At 38.4% G+C, this 26414-nt stretch overlaps 1 protein-coding gene across 5 annotated transcripts in view; it reads right to left on the bottom strand.

Moving 5' to 3' along the window:
- The window catches only part of LOC113030239 (roundabout homolog 1-like), a 95216-nt gene extending 73880 nt beyond the window's left edge, over positions 1 to 21336 (bottom strand). For 4 of the 5 annotated variants that reach the window (XM_026181473.1, XM_026181475.1, XM_026181474.1 and 1 more), the window contains exons 1-3: positions 21109 to 21336; positions 13310 to 13441; positions 11861 to 11947 (exon numbers count right to left, since the gene is read on the bottom strand). In XM_026181473.1, coding sequence (XP_026037258.1) covers positions 11861 to 11947; positions 13310 to 13394 — 172 coding nt within the window. In that variant the 5' untranslated portion in view covers positions 13395 to 13441; positions 21109 to 21336. Of the gene's footprint in view, positions 1 to 6877; positions 7720 to 11860; positions 11948 to 13309; positions 13442 to 21108 lie in introns of those variants that run through there. The other variant, XM_026181477.1, reaches the window with a different exon arrangement.
- Between the last annotated feature and the right edge of the window lie 5078 nt (positions 21337 to 26414).

Genomic DNA, 26414 nt, shown 5'->3' with positions numbered 1-26414 from the left:
TGAACTTTCTTTTTATCTCTGTTTTCATACAGATTCTGAACACGGGTTAATTAACGTATTTCACAACACCGTGACCAAAGCCTGCCGATGCCATCCCTGTCAACATTTGTTCCTTTCGTTCTCTCTCATTAACCTGAGCCATTTTCTAATTGGATGAGACACTGGCCGGTGGCCTATCGTATCACTCAGCAAGCCTCAGTTTCACAGACTATCAAAAAATGGCCGGCAGGCACAGTGAAGCCCAGCACTGCTAGAGAGAAAATTGAATCTAGTAAGCAGGCAAAGCCCGGCTTTATTACAATATTAGTTTCAGCCTTATTTACACAAAGTCTAGAGCTGAATTCAAAGATGGAAAATTCTTGATGAGAGCAGGCAAAAAATAAAAAGAGTTCTTTTTCTTGTGGAGTGGCTGAGAAAATTATAGAAAATGAAGAAAATGGTTATTCAATTAAAATGGTTATTATTCAGCGATAGCAGTGAAAGATAAACTGAATACAATGTGCATCATACATTTGTAACATGTATGTTTGATGCTTTTACAGCATGCTAAATTAGCTGTCAGATGCTCATAGCCCTCTATTAAAAAAACAAAAAACACCAAACATGACTGACGTTAACGTTTTGCATGAATATATATTTATATTTCCTAACTTTACCAAAGTTATAGGTTTTAAAGTTAAGAATACTTTGAATCTTTACACACAGAGTCCACATGTCCATGCATATGGTGACTAACACATAGGGCACATATTTTCCACTGTCTTCACAAGCTAATGAGAGTTAATATCAAAACACTTGAGATGCTTTCACCTGCACCAACCTCTGTCTAATGACGGGAATATTGGGTACAGTGTTTGGCTTTGAGGTTCTGTTCGTCTGTTCGAGACTGTTGCGTTTCATCTCAGCGTCTGAATTTGACTGACATAAAATTCTAATATATTATTAGCACCCAGTGGCTCGGTTCCATATACTTGAGAAGCTGACACCACACCATCTGTCACTATCCTGGTGTCTGAAAATATCCAGTGTGATGAAAAGCTCCTCTTAACTTTTCTTCTAAAACATGTTTGGAATATATTCAAATATGAAACTTCAGTCTTTTTGTTATTATACTTCAACATGCAAAACAACGTACTGTTTATAGAGTGATTAATTCACAATATATTGTGAAATTTTCTTTTTTTGAGGCGGGTTTCCTAAAGTAGATCACACTAAAAAGTCATTTTCATATGAAAGTGCAATATCCTCTGTTTCTCAGCAAGATTTATCTACTGCTCATCAAACACTCTGCTTCCACAAACGTCCACATAAAAGAAGTGTACTAACTCAGACTGCATAAAAAATGCCACTTAGGCTAATGTATATCCTGTAAGTTGCATGTTAAATTTAAATTATGTATTAACAAATAGATGCCAGTTAATATATCCTTAGAATGTTTTACAGTCAAGCATCGCTTTCCCAACACTTTTCCCAACAGACTACCCATGCACTACTCAGGAACAACAAAAACCTTTCCCACCCCAATGCTGACAAAAAATCCTAAATGAAACACTGATCCAAAGCACAGTGTTTCAAGTGCTAACTAATAATAGGTGCCCTAATTAAAAGAAATTTATGCACGTTTCGGGCTCTTCGGTGGGAGACGCTCTGGTGGGAAACAGTTCTTTATGCTGAAGTCTTCACATAGAGAGCTTTGAAGCTTGTCAGTAATGACGGGGAGAGACAGGAGACAAATAAAGGTGAAAGATGAGAAGGATTGAGGAAATGGGTAATGTGCATTGCTGATGGGGTCTATCGCAATCCTCAGCCATTTTCTTTGGTAGCCTGTGTTACTGTATAGGTTTAACAGTCAGAGGTAGCCTAATAGATATGTAAGAGAATATATGTGGTTTTCCACGTATGTCTGAGCTTTACGATGGAACGACTTCTAAAGACCTATCAAACAGAATATTGACTCTATTGATTACTGGTATGCCTGGATGGAAAGGAGATAACTCAGAGAGGTCACTTCAAGAAGTATCTCTGAGGTCATGTTACTCTGACCCTTTCAAATCCAAACCCTGGAAGAATAGATAATTACATTTTAAAGTATTGCCACCATTATAGCACTCCAATCACTGCTAGCACCAATGGGAAATGGGTCCCAATGATAAATTTCAGAGATTTCCCTGAAAATATCAGCACAGCATGCCTTAACCCATCTTGACTGTCAGAGAATGAAACAACAGATTATGCAGATTAACCACACACTTTGGGCGCAGAATATCACAATATTTATAAAACCTCAGGACAATGGAGAGCTGATTTATTTAGAGAAGTAATTATCCTAAGTGCTTCAACACACAGACATAGCTGGACAATAACCTCAGAACAGGAAACTATGGCCAGAGGAGTACAAACAACCCAGAGAAAACCACAAACCCACAGCCATTTCTGAAGCTTAGACGTTTTTCTCTCCAGATGAGCAAAGCTATTGCTTTACTATTTAAGGTTTTCTTGACAGGGTTTGAGGAATGAAGAACAACACCACAGATTGACAAGCATAACAGCCAAATTAAAAAAATAAATAAAAATAAAGGTTGGCTTTTCAGGTCTTTCCATTTAGTGTACAATACAGTTTTTGTGCATGTAAATAGTCTGCAAATTTGGAGAGATCATACCAAACTATTTTTTTTCTTCTCAAAGAAAATATTGCTGCTGAACAAAGCCTGCAAAGCTCACCAAATGTTGGGGGGGTGTCTTGATCTGGATTCATGCCAAATGAACAAAACTACATTGATTTTCTATATATTATATCACTCTGATTGAATACACAGTGAGTTAACAATTACACTGAGACATAAAGTTAAATTTTATGCTGAGCTTTATGCTTTTAATAATGTTTTAATTATAACAACATAATTTGATTCACACATGCATGAGTTGCTGTTACACTTTATTAAGTTGTGACACTGTATAAATATTATCCTGTTGAGGTAAACAGTTTAAACTCTTATTATTACATTATTTTTTTGGTTTTTTGTTCTATTTTTAAAATGTGACTTGAAAAGACTGAGACAGTAGTAGAGATTTGTGAAGATCCTCCAGGCAAGCAACCTGCTACCTTTGCAGGGGAGGCAGACAATAATCGATCCCCCTCAAAATGAGATGTGCAAGCACTTTTGCCTCTCTGTGTATATGTTTGTGTGTCTGTGCGAAGGTGTGATGACCTGTTGCCCACAGGCCCAGAGGCACTCGTCGAAGCTCCCAGTAGCTTGTTCCTCCCCAGGCAAGCAACCACATTCAGCCCCACAGCACCACAAGAAACAAGTGAGTAAACAAGGGAAGCAATTATGAATCACAGCTTTCAGCAGACAATCTGAAAACACACATTAAAAACAAGCTCCCGCTAACGGCATTGCGTATGCATTTATGCACATTCAGGCTGAACCAAACAATTGCAGCAACATCTGCAGGGGTTTGGGGGAGTAAACATGCAGCCTTAGTTATTCTGTTTCAACAGTTCTTGATGGGCCAGCTTCTCATGAGTAAATGCTTGTGTCAAACAACCTTCATGTGAAACGACCTAATTTTTTTACACTCTCTGATCTGGATGCTTTGAATGACAATGAAAAATTCCACTAAGATTTAGGATGTCTATCACATTCAAATGGTTAAAATGAAGCATCCATACAATCTGATGTTCAGATGTATAAGTCTGATGTATCTTAAAGAGCAGTAAGAAAAACATAAAGCTACTGGAACTCATGGGGACACATAAATCTGCAACCAGCTCAGGGTTGTTTAAGAAGCGTGTACTCAGTCAGTGTGAAGAAGACCCCACATACTGGTGTATTCAAACCAAAATAAACATTCATGAAGGTTCTTTCCAACCAAACACATGTCTACTGTAGCTTATAAGCTGCATTATTCCTAAGGAACACAATTTCAACCAACAAACAAAAGAATTCTTGGCATACAAAGACATCCTATCAGCCCTATCATCCATAGCAAAGAAATCCTCATTAGTAGTGGAAGTCATCTCATCACTGTCACCATCACAATGACTGTAGGGAGTCTTGTTAGCTTAGTGTCAGCTTCCCCCAGTCAAACCATTATTGTTTGAAGTCTAGCTCTGAGTAACAGGTGCTGGATGTTTTGTCCAGCCACAAAAGTCAACCTATAGCATACAGGACACGAAACAAAATGATAAGTATGTGTGATCTGTGACCTGCGTACAGCAAGCTCCAGGAGGTAGGCCAGATGTTTCAGCTAAACTACCCTCTGCGGGGTTGCTGTTCACAGCGATGATAAAATTGGGCTGTGTCCTGCTGGTCTCTGAGTCCCTCTTGTACTTAACAATCATACTGACTGAGAATATGGTTTTGCTATCAGTAAGCTAATCCACTGATAGTGCATGGATGAGAAGGTTTATAAAGGTAAGATGTCACCTCAGAGGATTTGGATACTTATTGCTAAAGGCTAAAGTAATGATCCTAGTGACAGTTAAGCTGGCAGTGTTTTTATAATGATCCTCGACTTAGTTTGAAAGCGCAGCTGTAAAACAGTCATCTTAATGAAGAACAACAGAATGGGCCGATCTTATATTTTCCTGAAGTACCTTTTTATGCAGTCTTTGCAGACCTTTAAACAAAGCAGGTAGAATGGTGAGACAACAACGCTCTGGGGACGCATAATTAAGATGTGCACATGGGAAGAAAAGGAAAAGGCCATCTCGACAAGAGCACGTGCTTTTTTGTGCGTCATTTAGATTATTGAACATCATCCTTATTACCTGATTTATTACTTAAAATGACACCAATAGCTGAAGGTTTCTGTGTATGATCAAGTCACCAAACATCCAGCTTGAAGAGCTGGATATTTGCCATATTTAGGTGTGTTTATATTAAACACATTAGAAATGGGAAAACGATGTAATCGTTCTGATTGCAATTTGGACCATTTGCAAGAGAAATGGCAGCTATCTCCGGTATAAACTCTCTATAATCAATCATAAGAGCATTCTCTCATGGGTTCAAACTGTGGTATTGCATGTACTCTGCACCTAGTAGCTTCTTCCAACTCACTTGGTGACCATTTGTAATAAAAAATGTCCACTGCATTAGTCAAAAGAGAATGAAGTAAATACTGTTAAATACTGTTATTAGTACTTGGCCTTCTACTAAGGGGTTAATTTCTGTTCACATTAACCACACAGAAGTTATTATGTTCACTTTAAACTTCCTCTTGCCAGTTTGCTTCTTGTATCCTGACAAAAAATAGCATTGAGTAGGTGCCTATGGCTATAGATGATTATAGTTCAGAGACATTTTTTTTTTAAACTAGATGAGTGAGTCATACTTCTCAAATCTCCCTGAAAACTCTTGGAATTATGCGGTTACCAAATTTGTCAGTGTGCAAATTTACAGACAACGTACTGGAAAATTGGTGTCACGCACATTTTAGTGCTCTTGGTGAAGAGGATGGGCAAGCTTTAGCGTGTTTCCCCCTTTTTTTGACTGACCACTGAAATTTAAGAAAAGAGCAGGTTAAAAGCTGCATTATAGCCACGTTACTGTTTTTGCGTTCATGAAAGTGGCCTGGAAGACCATTTAGGACATATTCAGCGGTTTGGAAAGTGTGAAGTAAATACAACTATGTTTATTTTAAAGAATGTGATCCAAAAGTAAGGTTGTGTTTAAGCCACACGTCTTTTCTGAAGTTATTTGAGCTGCTGTAGCCTTTGGAAGAATCACCTTGTGTGCTGTCAAGGAAAGGAAGTTCTGCATCAGATAAAACCATCACTCAGTGTCAGACACTTACGAAAGCTCTAGTGCTGAAAACACAGCAGTTCCTTTGCAGCTTGTGGCCACTGTTAATGTTACTGACAGCTGCCTCTGCTTTACAGAGTGAACGAGTCTGGCGCCAGCACAGAGTATCAGGGTTTCTTTAAACGAATAAATAAATAAATATATAAATAGTAAATGAAACAAATGTCATTTCATGTGTTTTGAGTCTAAAGTGCATTCAGAAATACGCATGCACACATATTAAGGCTACATTTGCAAACATTTGGAAACGCGTGCTTTCAAATGGTCATTGTGGGTTATTCAACATGAGCCAATACATCACAATAAATTGCACAAAACACTCCAATAAAACCTTTCTTTCAGGTTATGCACCCCCAACCTCCACCTGTGACTTCACTGCTCAAGGTTAACCTTGGCCATTCCATAGACAAAAATAAAACTCTGTGGGTAATAATCAATGTGCATACTGGTAATCCAAAAGCTTTTCTCTTTTTTCAGTCTTTGTCTCAGATTTCTCCCAGTGAGAATGATGTTTAAAGATGGCTGGTGGCTGATTTCCCAACTTGCAGTGCCTGAACATGAGAGGATATTTTGCAGAGCCTCTGTTCTTAAGTACACCCCTATATAATGAATTTAAAAAGGCGACAACCTACCACATCCAGCTAACTCCTCCTGCACTTAGTCATGCAAATGATCTCATGCTATTGCAAAACTGAGAGTTCTCACATAAACTTAACAGCAGCCCATGCATTCAGCTGTGAGCTCCAATGAATTATAATAAGTGGTTTATAAAAAGTATTTCACTGGACAGCAGGGTCACCTCCAGCTACTCCAGTCAGCACGCAGCATGGGTCAGGGGCCACACACTGGTACTGCAGTCTGCAGAGAGCAAAGGTGACCCAAATACCTGCGGGCTGCTGTTACAGATACAACTGAGAAAATCCATCATCTTCTTTCCCTTCACTTTCTGTTTCACCATCGCTACATTTTTGCATATGCACGTGCCCATCGGGTATTATTTGGAAACTTTCCATCACTAGAACACAGGCTGAGAGGGGAAAAATGTTTAGGCAATAAGCAACTCATACCTGAAGAAATGTTTAGAAATACCAGCAGAAGGTAAACTCCTGTGAGATAAGCAGGCATCTCTAAGAGCAGCTGGAAACGGTGTTAATCCAGTGAGAATGCGTTTTCTTGTCTATTTCATCTAATTTAGGAAGTTCTACAGCAGAGCCGAAGACAGAGGGGGGATCGGGGTGGAGGGAGAGTTCCTGAGCTCCGCGGTAATACAGACAGTAATGTTCACAACTGCTCCTCGGACACTGAGTTTGTGTTTGAATCAAAGTTCGAATCAGTCGGAGACATCCTTACGGGTTATCCGACAAGTAGCCCTAATCCACTCAACACCACTTGGATTTTCTCCACTCCCACTACCCAGCTCCTCACTTCCAAATGCCGCTAACTTCACGGAATTCATCTGGGATCAGATTTGTCCGACTTCGAAAGAAGATTTCCGCAGCTGAATGAAGAGAAAGGATCGAGAAGAAGAAGAAGAAAAAAGATCCGAAACGTCCACTTGCAGTCACTTTAATGGTTTAAAAATGTGTAGTGTTAGCCCGATTTAGTGGGACTGACGCTGGTTGGATGAGGCGCCGTGCGTCTCTGCGCTCAGAGCTGGTCTGACTTGCCTACCCAGTCACAGGCTTTTCTGTTGTGCAGAGGAGATTCCTGCGAATCAGGCACCATTTAACCGCATACGGATACACTGACAGCAAAAAGGCTCCAGTTGGCTTTGCATCGTGCTCAACTTTTTTAAAGATGAGGCTGAAGAAGTCTAATATATGTCATAAAACCATCGGAACACGGTATATCCAGTTTAAGAAATTAAATAGCAAAGTGTCACAAGATCATGTAACACATCAGGCAACTCCAGCAACATCAGTCCTGTTTAATGAACGGCGGCAGCCTGCAGAGGACTATAGTAAACTCCAACTAAACCCTTTGTCAGGTGCCCATCATTACCCAATATTTTAAGAAGTGCTTTTAGTCACATGCAGATTTCCCCCATCTAAACTACACTCGATATTTTAAAGTGTGACTACTGCTGAAGTGAACAAATGACCTTGATGAATGATTTATACTATTTTTATCCCACCATCAAGGAGAGAGACGTGCACTGTGTTCTTATTATATCCAAAAGGGACAGGCTCGGGCAACACACAAAGAAGTGCTACAATCTTAATGAGCTGGTAAAGTGTGCCTTCATCTGTGAGGCTGAAGCGTCACTGTGCTTTTCAGGGAAATTGAAAAAATCGATCCAGCTCGCACCCTGTGACCCCCACTCATACTCCTGTGAAATTAGATGATATTTTAAAGTGCGTTAGAAATGTAATATCTCGTGGATTGTGTCCTAATGTCACGTTGAAGTAATAACTGGACATCCTCAGTTATAATCCGATTAAATAAATACTTTCTATCGATAAAGAAAACTATAAACTTGGCAGTTGGTCTAATTCTCTAACCTAGTGAACCAAAGAAATGTATTTGTCGTCTGAGCAGGTCCGGGCTCCCTCTGCTGGCTGCAAGAGCGCAGCACAGTCCATGGGAAAAGTAAAGTAAAAAGTAAAGTGTGCGTGTTAGTCCCCATAGGGAAATAGTTCCTCTGCATTTAACCCATTCACCCAGTGAAGCAGTGGGCAGCCACGAGTGCAGCGCCCGGGGAGCAGTGTGTAGGGACGGTACCTTGCTCAGGGGTACCTCAGGGTAGCCGTTCAGTGGAGTCGAACCCCCAACCTTCCGATCATGGGGCCACCACTCTACCTACTGAGCTAGGATCGCTCCTGAGAAATTTCACTTCTCCTTTAGAAATTTAGAAGTACAGAAGTAGTGATATTAAATGTTAACGTTGAATTCTGACTCTGTCACCCCGGATCATTACTAATGCAACAGGATTAATACTTTGTTTTTGTCTTCTAAGTTCAGTATGTTAAATGTGTGTGTGTGTATGAACCTTTCTGTGTTGACTGTCATATCTAATTTATTGATAGCCAAAGTCATTTAGAGACATGCGCCTTTATAATTCAGCTCGCAAATAAAGAACAATTTCAAAAATATAAAAACTTGAATGGTGTGTTTTGCTGTACTAAGTCACTAGTCATTAAAATGTGTTCAGAATTTGCAAATTAATGATGAGACATCCCATTAATCTCTTTGCTCTCTCTCCTACATATGCTGCTTTTATAGATGGGTAAAAGTATTGGTATTGATAGTGGTAGTGGCAATATTAGCCCTGTAATTACTTGCATTGGATTGATACCAAAATTTGGAGTATGGCACAGCAATACCTTATATGTTTATTTTTCTGTATGCACACACGCTCCACCCACCCGCAGTTCAAATCTAAGAAAGATAGCTTAAAAGGAGCTAAAATGGTTTGTTTCAGACAGATTTTAAAAAATAAATAAGTATTATTTTGAACCGTGAATCATGCAAAGCCACTCTAGCAGAGTAGAAAAAAACTGAAATATAATAAATTTGGAAATGAGCACAATAGGTACCCCTCAATTTTTGCAATAAAAAAGCATGCATTTAAAAATTCCTCCACATATCTGACTGAAATTAGTAACAAAAAAGGAGTAAACAGTAATTATGCATTTAGGGCAAATGTGACCACCCTCTCATGCCACAGAAGTGGTAATCTTCAGTAGCTTCTGCTCTTTTAAGTCACATTTAGACTGAACAAAGTTTACTTACTCAGCCGTCCCTGCCCTCATGCCTCAAATCCTGTAATTGCCCATTGTGGACCTCTGATGGCTCTGTCGAATGCATTCAGCTTTCCATGCCAAGACATCACAGCTGGTAAACAACCAGTAAAATATGGGAAATTACAGTCTCACTATGAGCTCTCGTCTGGCTTCATAAAACACGCACTCAATGGCTTTCATTGTAAACACCTCTGATTCTCTGCCGCCTTTATGCATTTTCTACCTTTCTAAACCATTTATAGTGTTAAAAATAATTTTAACAACACAGTGATATTAAAAAAAATAATTGGACAGTGGTTTCCTCCATTATTCACTTTTAATTATTTACTGCACATATTGCATTTTCCTTCTTATTTTCCCAAAGGGGGTCTCTGTTTGCCTACATTTCTTTCATTACTTGCACGTAAATATCATCCCTGCAATATGACTCTCTGGCAGCCCAGTTGGCTGAGACTATAAGGAAGAGCAGGCCTGTGATTGTATTGCAAGACATATCGTTTGGTGATGTAATAACTTCATCATTAGTCTCAATTTACTGCATTAATATGAATATACTGGCTGGAATCACAGTAGAGCTAAAGAACAACAAAAAGAAGATAAACAGAGGTTCACCCATGCCTCTTTTGTTTTATGCATGCATGGCCTCTACATAATGCCAGGTGCAGTATGCGCCGCTAAATGCAGAGTTTGTGAATTCTGTTGTGTATTTCACAACCCAAAGCACCAATATTTCCAGGAACAGATGGTGTAAAATGAAAAAAAAAATGAACACAAAGACGTGCACGTCTTCACGACAACACAGCGCATTTAATGGCAAGGAATTCAAGGAGAGCGTGCCAAGTACTGAGACCTAATTTTATTTATTTATTTCACCCCAGAGTGGATATCCAGTTGGTTCTCATCCAAGGGAGAAAATATCTCCAGTAAGCACAAAGCCAAATCGCCCCTCTTCCCCCTCCCAAAAAAATATATTTACAAAAAAATAAATAATTTGGAATCTCAACAGAGCAATAAACTTGGCCTCGATCGTCTGTTAAGCACTATCAACTGTTTTTATCCACTAAAGATGCAGACAGGTTTTAAAAGCTGTTACACACACACAAAAAAGATCTTTCATGATATTTTTTGCTCATACCAGTTGTGCATGTGACAAATCACTGCCATTAGCAGCTCCTTTTCACATATTTTACCCATTACTAGCTGTAATTTCCATGCTGATTCACCGCTCTTTGCTCCTCATCTGACAGTTCATTGGCTTTTTCATGTCTTGTTTGCATCATAGTTGTCAAATGCCTTTCACTACAGTTGCTCAGGGTCATGCAAAGTACTGAGGCAAAATGAGAAGCAGCCCTTGCCTTCACATTTAACAACACAGTCAGAAAAGCTGATGCAACAGCCATGCCTTCTGTTTTTCTCGGTCTTCCTCCAAACTGGCAGCTGCCCGGATGGTCTCATCATTCATTAAGACTTGGATATCTTTTCAACTTTGCGCCATCTCACAGTATTTTTTCTTTCCTTGCTGGTCTACTAAGATTTTAGATGTGAGAAAGGGATCAAGAATTCCACTTTCACCCATTAGTGCCACATAAACTAACAATGGAACTCCACTTTTGATTTCATAATAGAAAAAGAAAACATCTTCATGGTGCCCATTATGGATTAGAAAAACACACTCACATAATTATTGTGGCATGTCATTTTCTGTTTGTGTTTGACTTAACTTTGCTTCAGAGGCTAGGAAGAGTGCTCAGCATATAAATCAGTTTATTGAGGGCGATTTTTTCATCTTCAGAAACCACAGAGACAGAAGAACACTTAAATGTTTAGCTTTGTTCCACCACAATATACCCCCATGTCAAAGCCCTCACCATAAAATGTCAGAGCAAAGGGATAGAGGATTGAACTGTGTTGGCTTTGGACACAGGACTTGCGGTCGACAGCTGCTGAACTGGCATTAAATGGTATTAGAGTCTTTGTCAGCAAAAGGAAATGTGGTATTCTTCCTGGGAAATGGGATCAAAATTGTGTCTTTCAAAGGACAAATACAGAATCAGCACATCCTGGGGCAACACTTCACCGGCAGCTTTGTTGAAGCTTATTTCAGATGCTTCTTTGAAGCTATTTTGCAAGATAAAACCAAAGCAAAAGCAACAGGATTAGTTGAACAACTACTGGCAATAGAGAATGCAATGAAAAGTAAATGCAAACTAGGAACATGCAAGCATAAAACCAAATTAATTCCAGCATTCTGCACATTGTAGTCACAACGACACGATGCTTTACACAAGACTGATGAGTGGATCATACCTTTATACCCCTGGTTGTTGCCTTGTTCGACTTCCTGTTCAGATGCGGGCGACTGGGTGATGACCTCATGGTTTCCTCTGTGTTTGTCTATATTTGTTTGCATGGAAAAACAACAGCAAGTGTAAAAAAAATACAGTATTTTTTGACCTACATAATATATGTAATCTATATCTTCATGGCCTAAATGTATCCACAAGCAGTAAACTACACTGAAAATTGTTGCAGAATGATTGTGAACACCGTAAGATAGGTTTTTTTTTAAAAAAATGAACAAATAAATGTAAATCATCTCTCAGTACCCAAAAGAAAGAAGCATTTTTAACAAAGAAGTTTTATGAACTTCAGTTGACATTTTAGAAAAGGACTTGAAATGATGACTGGGCTGGTTGAAGTGAATAAATAGATGAAGTTAAAAAGATGTTTCCCAGTAGATAAATACATTTTGCTTTGGAAGCACATTTTTATAAATGCCAACCCTGTGAAGTGTATTCAAATTTAATCCTGCAGTAGCAGAAAGGAGTGTACAAGTTTTCCTAATGACTTAGTCACAAGAGGAATGTGATCTTTTATGTGTAAGCCGAAACTAAATCTAATGCAACATCAATTATGATATAAAAAATTTAGCTTGGTATGCAGTAAAACTTTTGTATAGCTTACTGACATTCATATATATGTATTATGACCTTAAACTGAGAATGAAACATTTCTCAAAATGTTTTAGGTACATTTCTGTGTGTTTGCAATACTGTGAGCAGTCATTCTATTCATATGCATATGCTCACATAGATCAACCTCAAGGTTTTCATTAATTTCCCCCAAGATCGTCCCAATCTTGGGGGAAATTAATGGTGAGTGGTATGGGTGTGATATGCTGTATAGCTTCAGATATTTTCTAAAACTCTACCACTAGAGGGCGCCACTGCCTAATCAATACAGCAGAGCTGGGTGCAAGAAAATGGAACAGAGGTATAATGTTTGGGCTTTTATAGTTTCGGTCCTTAAGTATTTAAGTTTTTTAAATGATGCCCACAAACGCCAATATATAAGTAAAGCTAAAGGTTTACATATCTGATAAGGAGATTTAGTCATTTGAAACTGAAATAAAAGAACAGAACATCAAGCAAAATTACAAATTCCAATCTATTTTACATAATAACTGGTAGAAGATAATCTCACTCAAAGACAGCTCAAAGCGTATATAATTATAATCAGTGAGCTCGATTACAATGAAAGTTTGCATACACAGAGCAGCAATGCGTATTGTACAGTAAGGCAGGGTGTGCATTTCACTGAAAAAGACAAGAACAGATGCAAGTGATCTTTGTTTTCATGTTTTCATCCAGGACAACATAAATGCACCTACAGGAGAAGTTCAAGTTAGTAAATCACAATAGTGCGTCCTAATATATTACTCTTCATCGTTCTCACACCCACGTATGAGATTCTCACCTGATAAAAAGTCCATGCCACAGCCCTGCTGCAGGTTGTTCATACAAAGCAGGCCAATGAGAATGAATATTTGAATAACCAGCATAGTCCCAAAAGGCAAAGTGGGTCTTCGGGAAGACCTCGAAAAAGAAGCTTGGACAAAAAGATGGGGGAAAAGAGTGTTAGCACATTTCAAATTTGGAACATCCTTTAGAAATAAATGGCTCAATATACTGTACATGTAGTTCCTTGTGTGCTTTATTGCTATTTTAAACCATTTTAAACTCCCAAAAAATGTAGGAAATTGTTACCACAGATATTCTTATTACAGTTCCAAAGTGAAATCATTCCTTCTCCATCATCTATCCTGCTGGCTAGTTTGTGCAGGCGTGTCTCTGTGTAAAAGTTCTACAATAAAGAAAAAGAGGCAGACAGATGGACTTTGCTCTGAAATGCATCCAGAATACAGACAAATGTTGGGTCTGCCTGCTTCAGTCTAATCCAGTCCAACCTTAACAAGTGAATGCAGATTGCTGTGGTGTCTGTGCTGAATTTCCTTTCAAACCCCAACACACAAGCGAGCCTCTAAATCTTAAAGACGCTCTCTGTCTGTTTTGTGGAAAACTGAGTAGGAGTACGCTTTGTGCTGAAGTGCTCCATCAAAATTTCATGCGCTCATACATATTCCAAGTCAAACACCATTGAAATATGCTCACGTTTACCTGCTGCATAGCCCATCCTAATGCTGCAAATACACATTTTTCACACACAAAGTGAAATGAAACAAACCATTACTCTCAAGTGAGTGTGGTGATGAGACACAATGAATGCTCCAGGCAAGGAAAAAAAGAAAAGAAATCAGTTCTACTGATCAGCCATCTGTGGTACAAACAGCACTGCAACTCTTCCTAGCTGTCTGATGGACAGCCAGATTCCTGGGATGTCTTGGCACCCTGTGGCCATCAACTCCATGCACCACTTTAATTGTTCTGAGAATTACGCACCAACAGCCAGCACTGTGAATGTGCCAAAAACTTGAATGAAGCATGAATATTCTGTGCACATAGCAATGAAAAGATATGGGTTTTGGCGTGTAAAGGGGGATATTTACGGCACTGTACTAGCTTAAGGTTCCAGGTATTTTTGTGTCATTTGACAAAGTGTGAGTGTTTCATGAGATTCATGACTGCACTTTTAAAAATTTGATTTGTTTAATTTAGATATCTAAAATTGAACTCATTTTTTTAGAACCAAGAAAATCTAATCAAGCTGTACTATTTGAAGACTGTTAATAATTGCTTACTTAAATAATTGATTGTGCTTCTATACCAGTCAACTTGTAGATATGACAGTTGGAATGTATAAAGGTGTGTGAATTAATCACACCGGACTAAAATATCTCAATGACTGATTTTACAATTCTTCTGTTAGAAGGTTTGTAGAGATATAGAGCATGAATTCAGATTACTTTGTTTATAACTTTCTTTTCTTCTGATTCCACAATGAGGGTGACATTTTTTTAAGCTCAGAAAAAAGATCAGGTGGGCCGCCAGGTATCTTTTCTGCAGATGAACAGTGGCTTAGCTTAGCCGGCATTTCAGGTGCAGCCCGAGGAAAGAGGGAGGATGGATGGATGGATGGATGGATGGATGGATATTTAAACCGCAGCATCCTCAAGCAGCTGACATCTGTATTTTTTAAATATTTCAACAGCAGTTGGTGATACCTTAGAGCAGGGGTAGGCTAACCTTTCTGATGATGAGTGCCATCTAAAATTTCCTAAGAGGTCAGTGTGCCATATGACTGCATTAACAATAAATTTAATAACACTCTATATTAACAGTTACACACTATATAGAACAACTTTATAGAATTATATTTGTTCACAGATGTTGGCAGCTATCAGCAAATAGTTATCAGCTATTTTGAAATAAAAAAAGACACTTTTTATCAATAACAAGAACTCCATAACAGCAAATGAACTATACAACAGAAAATGCAAATGCTATTTATGGTCTCCTCACAACAGTGATAAGAAAAATGAACTGAGCCAATATGGCATGTTTGTTAATACAGAGATACACATGTTACATGGTCTCTGAGTGTCCAGCATTCAGACGACTACCTGAGGACACTCTTCGTGTGAGAGAAAATCTGCTCACACAGATATGTAGAGTCAAATACTGTCAATAAGGCCTCTGCAATGTTCTGAAGACAGTTAAACTTGTCAGGTAGTGATGTCCAGCAGGTGAAAATACAAGCTCCACGAACACGCACAGCTAAGGATTCCAGCTGCGTTCGTAGTTCTGCAAACTTTGACCCCCACAGAGTCGAGGTTTTCATTTTAATCAGCTGCATTTCGATGTCGCATTAACTGGCATTAACTCAGCCAGTTAATGCGAGACAAATCCAGCTGCTCATTAAAGCTTTCTGGTTTGATCAGAAAAGAAAACATTGGTCCATACGCCTGAAAGTCCAGAAAAAGCATTGTGAATTCTGTCTTGAGCCTATGGATGTATCCGTGTATTTCCGCAGTGCTGATGCTGCGCTGAGCGGAGAGCTCCTGAAGCGTTTGAAATGTCGGAATGTAGAAATTTCAACATCGCTTGAAAAAACTGACAGCTAGCAACGTCCCTCTCACCGGTAGGCTAAGTGATTTTTAGCCAATTACAAGTTGAATCTGGTAGTTGGGGTTGTTAGCTAAGATGCCACCGTCATTGAGAAGTGGCACAACTAATGTGTCTATGCGAGCTAATTTCCAATGTGCACCGCTGGCCTGGCCATTTATTTTTTAATGCACCCTCTCAGATTAATTCACAAAAAATCGGCCTGGGCATTTTGACTAGAGACCGGCCCACCAGGTACTATAGGAAAAGCCATAAAGCCTTTGAATGAAAACAAACGCTGTGGTGATGACAGTGATGAACACTGTCTTGTTGGTATATGCATGATTTCTATACATTTTACATCTTGGTTGTAAGATTCAGATAACTATTTATTAAAGGCAAGAGATTTTAAATGAGAATAAGAAAGAAAAGTATTTCTTTGTGCCCCCCTTTCCCTGTTAATGCCCTACCTGGCCCCCTGGCAAAACTTTGCTAGACCCGCCCCTGCACAGTTACCAGCTGTCAGCTACTTAGAAAAGGATCCTGGTGTTATTTGTCTCTCAGAAACAGTTGATAACTTCCCTTCAACTCATTCATGTCACCTAAAAGGTAAACCTGTTTCTCCATCACCTGTTCAGCTCTGATGATTCAGTAAGGACATCTCCTGGTTTCATCTTCATGTTTCCCTCTCACCAGATAACCACACCGATATCATGACCAGCAGCTTTATGGCTCCAGCAAACATCAGCTGATACTAGAAATTAATATTAAATAAACTCTAACAACAGCTGATCAAGCTTAAACATGCTGCTGTTGTTTAGCGTGACATCCGCTGGTTTCCTCTTTCTGGCGCAGTGGGCGATAAACAAACAAGAGAGAAAAGCCGATCAGCTGATCATTGATCAGTTTCATGATTGAAGGAGCAACAGGAAACAGAGGGAGAGGGAATGAGAGAAGAAGAGGCAGCTGACAGAGTAAAGACAGAATAACTCCAGCTTTGTGTCTTTTTCCATTCTAGCTGAAGTCCGGGACAAACTGTGTTCCTTTTCAAATCAATACTAAACTCGTAATATTTTCTCTGAATAAGAGATGATTCGGTTTTTACGGGATGGTTAGCAACTCTACTAACTAACCTTATGAATAAAATAAAGTTTATTAGAGGTGGGAATCACCATACATCCCACGATATGATATTATCACAATACTTAACGCACGATACGATATTATTGCAATTTTTGAAAAATATTTTGCGATATTCAGATTCTGTACATAAAGGTAAACTTTATTAATATTCATTTTATCTAATAACAAAGTCTCACACTCAGTCTTTCTCTCATTTCAGTCAGTTTTATTGTTGACAAACTGAACGGTTTGTATTACAGTCTAGTCCAACTTACCATCTGGTACAATTATAGCTATTCTGAACTATGAAATTTGTGAAAACTATGCAGCCCCTTCAGCAACTGAAGAATTTGAAAGTAAATTAAAACAAAATATAATTTTACATTGAATAAAAAAGTTTTAAACTTAATTAAAATACAACATGTCTTAAATGAAAATAAGTAAACTGTCATGTTCATTGCTGCCATAAAAAAAGTTAAACACATTTGGACAGTGAAGGAATGTCAGGATTCTTGCTCAGAAAAAGGAGCTGATCAACATGCTCTGAAGTCAGAGCATGTTCCAGTCCACAAAAACTTTTTTTGTAACAAAATATCGATTTCTGCTGTCCCAGTATCGATACATTATTAGCAAACAAAATATCACGATACTACACAGTATCGATTTTTTTCCCCACCCCTAAAGTTTATTATCAGTAACATCATAGCACCCACCCAGCTGTACAGAAACTCCATCATGCTAGCTAGTATGCAGTACGAGTTATTGTAACTGACTGTAAAAAGTCAGCACAATGAAAATAAACTACACCTAAAGTTGGTTTATATCTGACCCAGATAGACTGCAGGTCATAACTTCTTACCTGAAGTTCAGTTCACCTGACACTCCTCCTCCAGCCTCCCCTTTCCCTCATCCACCCGCTGGCCTCTGTGGAAGCTCCGCCATAGCCACCACCAAGCAACTGAGTGATGCCAGTATCTGGCAAATCCACCACCTTTCATTGTTTATACCGTTACAAGAAGAAGAAAAAAATCGGCCCATAAAAATGAAAAATCCCCATCGAGCCACGGGGCAAATGCCTGGTATGCCTGATGGCCAGTCCAGCTATGGTCATGCCATCAGTTAACCCTACGCGTGCAACACAATGGAGTAAAAATTAGCTTAACACACCGATTTATTTATTAACCAACAGCTTGTAAATGTGATGCGTCTAAGGCTCAACTCTAAATTATTGATACTAATTTGCAATGGTTCTACCAACTTAACTTGAATTGTTAAACGTGCAACCAAAAACGATCTATCTTAAAACATCTCTGTTCCAATGAACTGTTTTACAAACTGTTAGTTTTATATATTTGTTTTTTTCTTTTATCCAGTTAATAGTTATTCACAGAGTCTTGCAAAACACTGTGTTCTAGACATATTTGTAGGTACTTCAAAACTATCCTGCTGTGATGGGCTCAGTATTCTGCAAATCTAGTAAAGATGCTGATGTCTCAAAAAGCGTGAGCCAGAAACAATAATATTTCATAGGAATAAAATATGAAATATGAATAACATTCATATTGAAATCTACTGCTAACATAATGAGCGAGGGAGATTTTTGCAGTATGCTGAATATTAAATGTGGGTGGTAATAATAACATTGCACTGTTTAGCTTTATCCAACATCTGTTGGAGAATACTGAGGGGAATGGTAGAAAGTGGATGTATAAATCAAAATGTAATTTTAAAATATGCCAGCGGAAGAAAAATATGAATCAACCAGAAAAGGCATATAGGGTTATGCATAATATGCTGAAAACTCCATAGGAGAGAAAATTACACCAACAAATCTACAGTAAAAGCAAAGAGGGAGAGAGAGAGAGTTGCATTATGTAAAGATTAAAAGTATCTGTAATCATCATAATAGTACAATTCTACTGTATGTGAGAAGCATTTCAATAGCTTACATTCTACTTTGTGTGACACTTTGATGCTGTGGATACAGGTCCACTTACAGCCAACACTTACAGAGCTGCCTTTGCTGAAAGACAGTATCTACTAGGCTCATCTGCACAGGCTTTGAGCTAATGGGAAGAGAGTGCAGTCCACAGGAGATGGAAGTGCTGATGTCCCCTTCCGTTTTCTGCCTATTGGGAAATAATCACGGCTCACCATCTAACATATTGTCAATAAGATGCTGCAGACTAGAACTCCCCCTATACCCGAGCAGAGAGATCGAATACTGTAGAGTGCACTGGACCGTGAACAAAATCACTTTTCAACACCTCCCCACATACACACGCTCCCATCTTTTCAACCTCCAAAAATTTAATCCCATGTCCTCATGGAGACAGAAACGTGCAGTGCAATATGCTGCCAAGTGTACCGTGTCAAAAGGCGGAGTGTAGACACTTAGATACATAGAACGTCTGTCAAGAAACTATGGATACAAAATGCAAAGCAGACATATCCAATGCACCTTGCAGGACTCTACTGCATATCATTAAAAAGTACTACGTAATTTTTACATGGTTTAACATCAAGCATATTTAAATCACTATGCACAGGTTGTGATGGTTGATCAGGACTTCTCCAGTGCAACAGCTCCAGGGTGCTAACTGAAAGCAGGGGCCACCACCAGGAAGTATGATTCACTGACAATTTTGGAGTCTAAATCAAGGCCACAGTGGGTGGTATGTAAAGGAAGAGGCTCACGCTATTGAGTAGGCTCAGATATTTGATGTACACACAACACGCATCCCACCTGCATATATTAGTGTCACTCAGGTAAAGTCATACATCACATACTTTTACATTATACAGGGCTTACTGTTTTCTTGGGGAAAAACTAAGGAGTTCTGTGGAGTTCTTATCAATGCTTGGCAGTTACTGGTGACATATTGCTGTGTCTTTTGGGGGAAATGGATGGTAGGGAGACAAATACAAGCTTTCATCACTGCCACTATAATGCATTAAGGGAGCTATCAGAGCAAGACAAAGGATATTAAAAGTATGAGAGGATATGTCTAGAGCTCCGTCAGGGTTCATAGTAACAAGTCACAGTCAGCTGAGTAGGCACTGTGGAGCAGGAACCACAGCAAGAAGATAACTGATGGTCCCACGGAGCAGCCTCAAAGGGCATGACCCCAGAGGATGAATTACCCTGCATGTCAGGACCAAGAGTTTTCATAGTCCAAGATGGTCTTGGCTTCTATTAACAAATAATTATTGAAATATGGGTTATTTCTGTGGATTTATTGGATTCGTAGCAGTAAAAATGTAATCAAGAATTTAGATTTTATCAAGAAAACAACAAATAAATTACAGCAACGAGTCTACTGCAGCAAACTGTACTTGATACAGGACAAGCACAGATCAAGAGATTTCAAGGGAAATACATACACTAATTCCACTCAGTGTGACAACTGTTAATTTTCAGTGGGTAGTACAGCATGCTCATCATAATTCTGTTTACCTTAATTTGGCTGGGAAAGTCATTTGAAAGCAACTTTTAAAATGCATATAAATAAACTAGAACTACCAAATTAAGAGAAGCTGTAACGTATGAGTTATTCTTTTGAATTCTAATGATAATTAAATTGCACACATTCACAGCCAAATGCATCTAGAACCACCAACGGATTTTTAGAAATCAAAGGGGTTCTCTTAAAGGGCTGTTATGTCTTTTTAAAATTTGCATGGGTTATTTTTGGTCTGACATCATTCAAATCCACTAGGATTACAGTATAGACTAGCATTTTATTATCTAAGACCTAATAACAAAGGTGAAAAATTATGATTGAGCTATTATTTAACATTTGAACACTAAGTAGATTGCAAATTGTAGAATCATTCAATGATGATTTACTAATAATCAGAACACATTTAAAGAATGAAAAAAAGGTTAAGGTTTACAGGTACGCTATAGCATTACTGCCTACATGAACAACTTTCAGCACTACAGCACGTGGACTGTCTGCGCGTGTAAGTCTAAATTAATTGAAAAAGCATTCAGTTGCCTTTGAAGCCACCTATGCCAAAAAACTGCACTAACAGCAGCAAAATTACTAAGCAATGAGTAATATGAATGAGTACAACTTTACAACTTACCCCTCCAGGTTATTCCTCAAGTATTACTGGTTCATTTTTCCCAGTGAAGCCAAGTCTCTGCCACTGTGTGTTGTTGAGGCATGCAAGTAGCCCACAATGAAAGCAGAAAGAAAAAGAAAAAGAGGGTTCATTTTAGACCTGTGTAAAAAAATAAATAAAAAAAGGTGGTGGTGGGGGTTAAAAGAGGGAGCCTATGCTGAAGGAAGAGCCTAAATAATCCATCTGTGATCTAGGAGACGCTATCAGATGGGGTGAATACAAATCACAGACCTACCTCTGCAGCAACCTAGGTCCAATATCCTCAGGGTCCTAAGGCTACACTCTAACAGTTTATTCTTACAGATGAGGACTAACACCCCACACATTCAAGGACATTAGAAACTGTTCAGCTAAAATAAAATAATATTTTTGGTCTTATTTTCTGGGATTATTAAAAAGAGAAGGAAATATATTCTTGTATTCGGAAATACCAGTGCTTTATTTTGCACTCAACTCTAAATGAATGTGCATTTTATTAATTTTACTGCATCTGTGCTCAACACCACCCTCTCATTTCTTACAAAAACTATTATATCGCAACTGTTTATGTATAGCAGAAAGCTCTATCATCTTGGATGATTTGGCACAATTTGGAAACAAGTGCATTTGTGTATACCTGTTCGATAAAGATGCAGAGTTCAAGATACCTGCAAAGAACCATGGTGTGTTGTTGCAATGTGGAGAAACAGCCGTGCTTTGTGGCTCACAATCTGCAAAAAGTATCCCACAGGGTATCCACGTTTACCTGCAGCAAAACCAGCCTGCGTCTCTTGCCGGTGCTCGCAGTGAGTGAAATTGAAATGCTTTTTTCTTCTTTCTCATTTCTATTCAGCTATACACATTGAGGGGGTTGGTTCGAACCTGAAGATGCATAGGTCACAAAGCAGGAAAATACCCAATTCATCATAGAGATAACAAAGACAAACACATTCTCACCTATAGAAATTTTAGAGGTTTTGAGGCCACCTGATTCGCATGACTATTAAGCTCTGCCCTTTTCTATTGTCTCCCACCATACACTTCTGTGTGATTTTCATTTTTCAGAAACACGTCACCTGTGCAGCAGCAGCAACTGGCTTTATGTTATTTTAATGAGGGCAATGTCGACTGATAAATGCATCTTCTTGTGTGCAATGATGTTGTTTAACAAAAGAAATTGATCCGCAGGATTATTGAACAGCTATGTGTCATACAGGATTCAGCAACAGTAAATCAGCAGGATTAAGCCAACCTGTGCAATGCACTGTAGATTCAAGTACACACCACATATAATAACAGCTTTTAAGTGCTCTTACAAAAAAAGATGGGGAACCGTAAATAGTCTGATGCTGCAATGAAGGAATGTCAGGGCATGTGACCCAAAGCCTTTTTCGTTTCAACTGCACTCTTATCATCAGCACTTTTATCGAAATCCTTCATCTAACTCAGCAGTGCAGCTTTGAATTAACCTCAAGTCAATATCACGGTCATCGATCTAACAGGAGCAGACCTGTGAGTGTGACAGTGGAAAGATAATCAAAAGGAAACATGGCTGTATCTGGCAGGAATGCTGCTTCGGTGATTAGAATGACCAGGCTGCTTGCAGTTTGAACACGAGGTGGAATCAACAAAAGACAGACCGTGTGGAGAAGCTGATCATAGAGCAAAATATTTGTATTTTGATGAATGCAAATGACTGCCACACCCCTGTTTATGTCTATTAAGTGTTCGGCTGATAAAAATGAACACAATCTGGTGTTTGAGCTCCTCGTCACCTTTATAATATCTATCATTCTTGTTATTGTTTTTGATATCACTCATTATCGTAAACTTCTAGCCGTTACTTGACAGAGCTGCGTGTGCCGATGCAAATGTTCAATGCACTCAGATCAGATATTAAATCATTGTTAACCCAACAGCTTTATGGTACAAAGTCTGTGCGATGTCCAGTTGTTCATACCTATGTGAGAGGTATTTATATAATGCAGTATTTTGTGGTAATGATAAAGCAAGTTTTCTGGAGTTCTTCTGTGAAAACAGCAATAGCTGCACAAATTACTTTGAAGAGAAAAAGGTGCATTATTCCAGAAAAAGCACTATGTTGTGAATGATATCCTCTATGATCAGTAAGACTTGCATTTTGTTCGATCTAAGTTATTTATTTAAAGCTATTACTAAATGAAGGAAACAGCTAATGGGAATGCTAATGAAATTTGTATCCGCATTAGCTGTGTGGTAGTGCATTTCATTTGCATTTGCAGACAGAGATGAAATGCGCCACCGCATATTTCTCACAGCAGAAGCGAAACCTCCTAGAATCTCAAATTCATTTAAATTCTCAGTATCGAGTTCCATGAGGTTAGTCACACAGCAATGATGAAGAACTATATCAACGTTTGTGAAATTTGGCAACAGGCTTTCTCCTGAAGGGCTTGAGAAACATGTTGATGTTTGGTCCTAGCCTTTTTGGCATCTTTCATTCTTAATTGTTTTGTCTTTCCTGAGTTTTTTTTTTCTTCGTTGTGAACGTGTCAGATAGACAAAGCATACATTTAAGGTCTAGTGATTTCTACATTATCTATTTACTTACCTTGGACAACTTGTACTTATACTACAAAGTGATGTGTAAATACATTTCTTCAGTAAGATTGCTCACATACTTTCACATTCAGTTTAACTGTGATTTGCTCATATCAAATAATGACAAATGACTATATTAGCATACATTTATATGGTAATATTTGAGTCCTTTTTCTTTTACCCTCTTTGGTTGGCCTGACTGACACTTTAGTATCTACTCTGTGCGAAAACCAAAAGAAAAAAAAGAAGAAGCTATTTTTATGGATGGACTATTATACAAGAGCTGCACAGGGAATCTGTGAGAATGCAATCCAGGTGTCATTGCCCCTTGGTAATCTCTCTCGTCTTCAGGAATTCATTTTCTCAGCAGCTTCACTTGAAAATGACATTCTGACACCATTTACATGGAAATCACTTTGCCTCTTCATCTGTAATAGTGGTCTGTACGCAGACAGGACCTCTCTGAGGGCTGGACTATTAATGGGCATAAACAAGGAAGGAAGGGAGGAAGGGAAGAAAGAAAGAAAGAAAGAAAGAAAGAAAGAAAGAAAGAAAGAAAGAAAGAAAGAAAGAAAGAAAGAAAGAAAGAAAGAAAGAAAGAAAGAAAGAAAGAAAGAAAGAAAGAAAGAAAGAAAGAAAGAAAGAAAGAATGAAAGAAAGAAAGAAAGTAGGGTGCATACTAAAACCTGGGGTTTTCTGGGTTTAAGTCAAGGTCAAAGCTTTAGGTATTAAGGGATAAAGCAGCAGAAGAGACTGAGAGAAAGCATAATGTGGGAAATTCCTTTTTCTCCACTTAAACCTGGATCCTCTCTTTCCCCTTCTCCCTCTTTCGCATGCACAGACACACACATGTGGACAGGAATACATACCCACATTAAAAAGAGACATAAAGATTTCCCCCTAAAGCGCAAACATCCACCACAAAGCTCACATCTAAGCACTTGTTGAAAATGCATATAGTCTATGTTTCAGTGCCTTGTTAGATTGCAGTAAGACATGTTTGAATGCAAGATTTTATTTTCCTTCCGTGTTTATATCAAATATTTCTCCGTGATCATATCACAAATTAAACCAATATTTTAAAATGTCAATATTCCAAAAGAAAAAAGGCCTGTGAGGTGGGATAAGAGTAAAACATCTGGCACATCTCTCAGGCTCCAGGAAGCCACAAAGCCAATCTATTGTTTGCTTCTCCATGCTTGCTGCAAAACTGCTGCATGCATGCACAGTAGCACCTGTGACCTCAAACTTGAATGTTTGCTTAGACATTCACATTAAACATGCACTACAGCCAGAGTCAATGATGAGATTACCAAATCATAAATAACTGTGTATCTGGTTTACTTGTAGCAAGACAGGGAATGTGGAAGCACCTTTTATATGAAGAACAACAAAACCATGATAGTCCTACCATGACACATAAGATCAAATATTTTCTTTTCTTATATTAAATGAAAGTATACATTATATGCTTTGAAATCTTTGAATATGAGAGAAAAGGTTAAAAAAAAAAAAAAGATAGTTTATTTGGCTGGATTAACACTGCCTCCACCTGGCATTACTGTAACACTACTCGAAGTGCTCATAAAGAGACCACTGCTTTGGAGTAAGAAGTCCTAAACTTTTTACATTATTTCATGTGGTGTGTTTTAATGAAATCTGTGGTTTTATTTTACAACATGATCAATCTCCATTGCCAGGAAAGACTAAGTGCTACGCAAGAAACGAGCATTATGCCAGTAAATGTCTACTATGACCAAAATTATAATACTATCGACAAACACTCGCAGTAATAAGCTCTCTGTAAGAAGCATCTCCACATTTGGTTTTTACATTAATGTTTTCATTACCCAAGCAATGAAAAAAAGCTTATAGAGTTAACAAGACCAGCGCACACGCCACACTATCTGGAATGTGTTGGAGATTTCTGTCCAGCAGTTGTAGCTTTGTGTGAGCACAACCATTGTTTCTCATAGCACAAGTTATACACAATGCTAGGATACTGGAACAACTGCTAGCTTAGTCATGATAAATTTGTGTAATTTGAGGTAATTGAGTATGAAGGGAAAATAACTAAATCAATCAATAAAAACACAGTTAAATTCAGTTTCCAATATATTTTCAGTTTTCAATAGATTTCCAAATCACTAGAACAGTCAGCTAAAGGTGCTTTATACTGTAAGATAAAGACAGTACAGCCTACAGTAATAGTGAGAACAACCCAACAGTCAGATGAACCCCTATGAACAAGAACTTGGTGACAGTGGAAAGGAAAAACTCCTTTTTAACAGGAAGCAAAGCGGGGTAGAACCATGGAGGGAGACAAAACTATTTTTTTTTCTATTTCTTTATTTTTTTTTTGTAGAGTATCTCTAGTACTATAAGCTTTTGTTACAGCCACCATCAAATTACGTGCAGTTAATACTTAACTAGTTTGAGTGGGACACAGTTATTTTAGTAAGTAATTTTTTTGTGAATTGGAAACCTTTACCTTGAAAAGCACAAGGTTTTTTGGCTTTATTTCAGATCGGTTTTTGATAACTGAGACCAAAACCTTGCATAACTTCCAGTTATGTTTAAATGTATTTTCCCAATTTATAGAAACTGAAGCTTCTGAACACATAGTCACTGATAGTCCGGTTATTAATAAATAATGTTTAATGAGTCTACTTTTTGCCATCTTAGGGTGATTTGCTACAGCCAAATAA

The sequence above is a fragment of the Astatotilapia calliptera genome, chromosome 10, assembly GCF_900246225.1.
Source record: "Astatotilapia calliptera chromosome 10, fAstCal1.2, whole genome shotgun sequence".
In the NCBI taxonomy this organism is placed as follows: domain Eukaryota; kingdom Metazoa; phylum Chordata; class Actinopteri; order Cichliformes; family Cichlidae; genus Astatotilapia; species Astatotilapia calliptera.
Note: the sequence above shows the minus strand (reverse complement) of the source record. Positions and strands in the feature narration are given on the sequence as shown.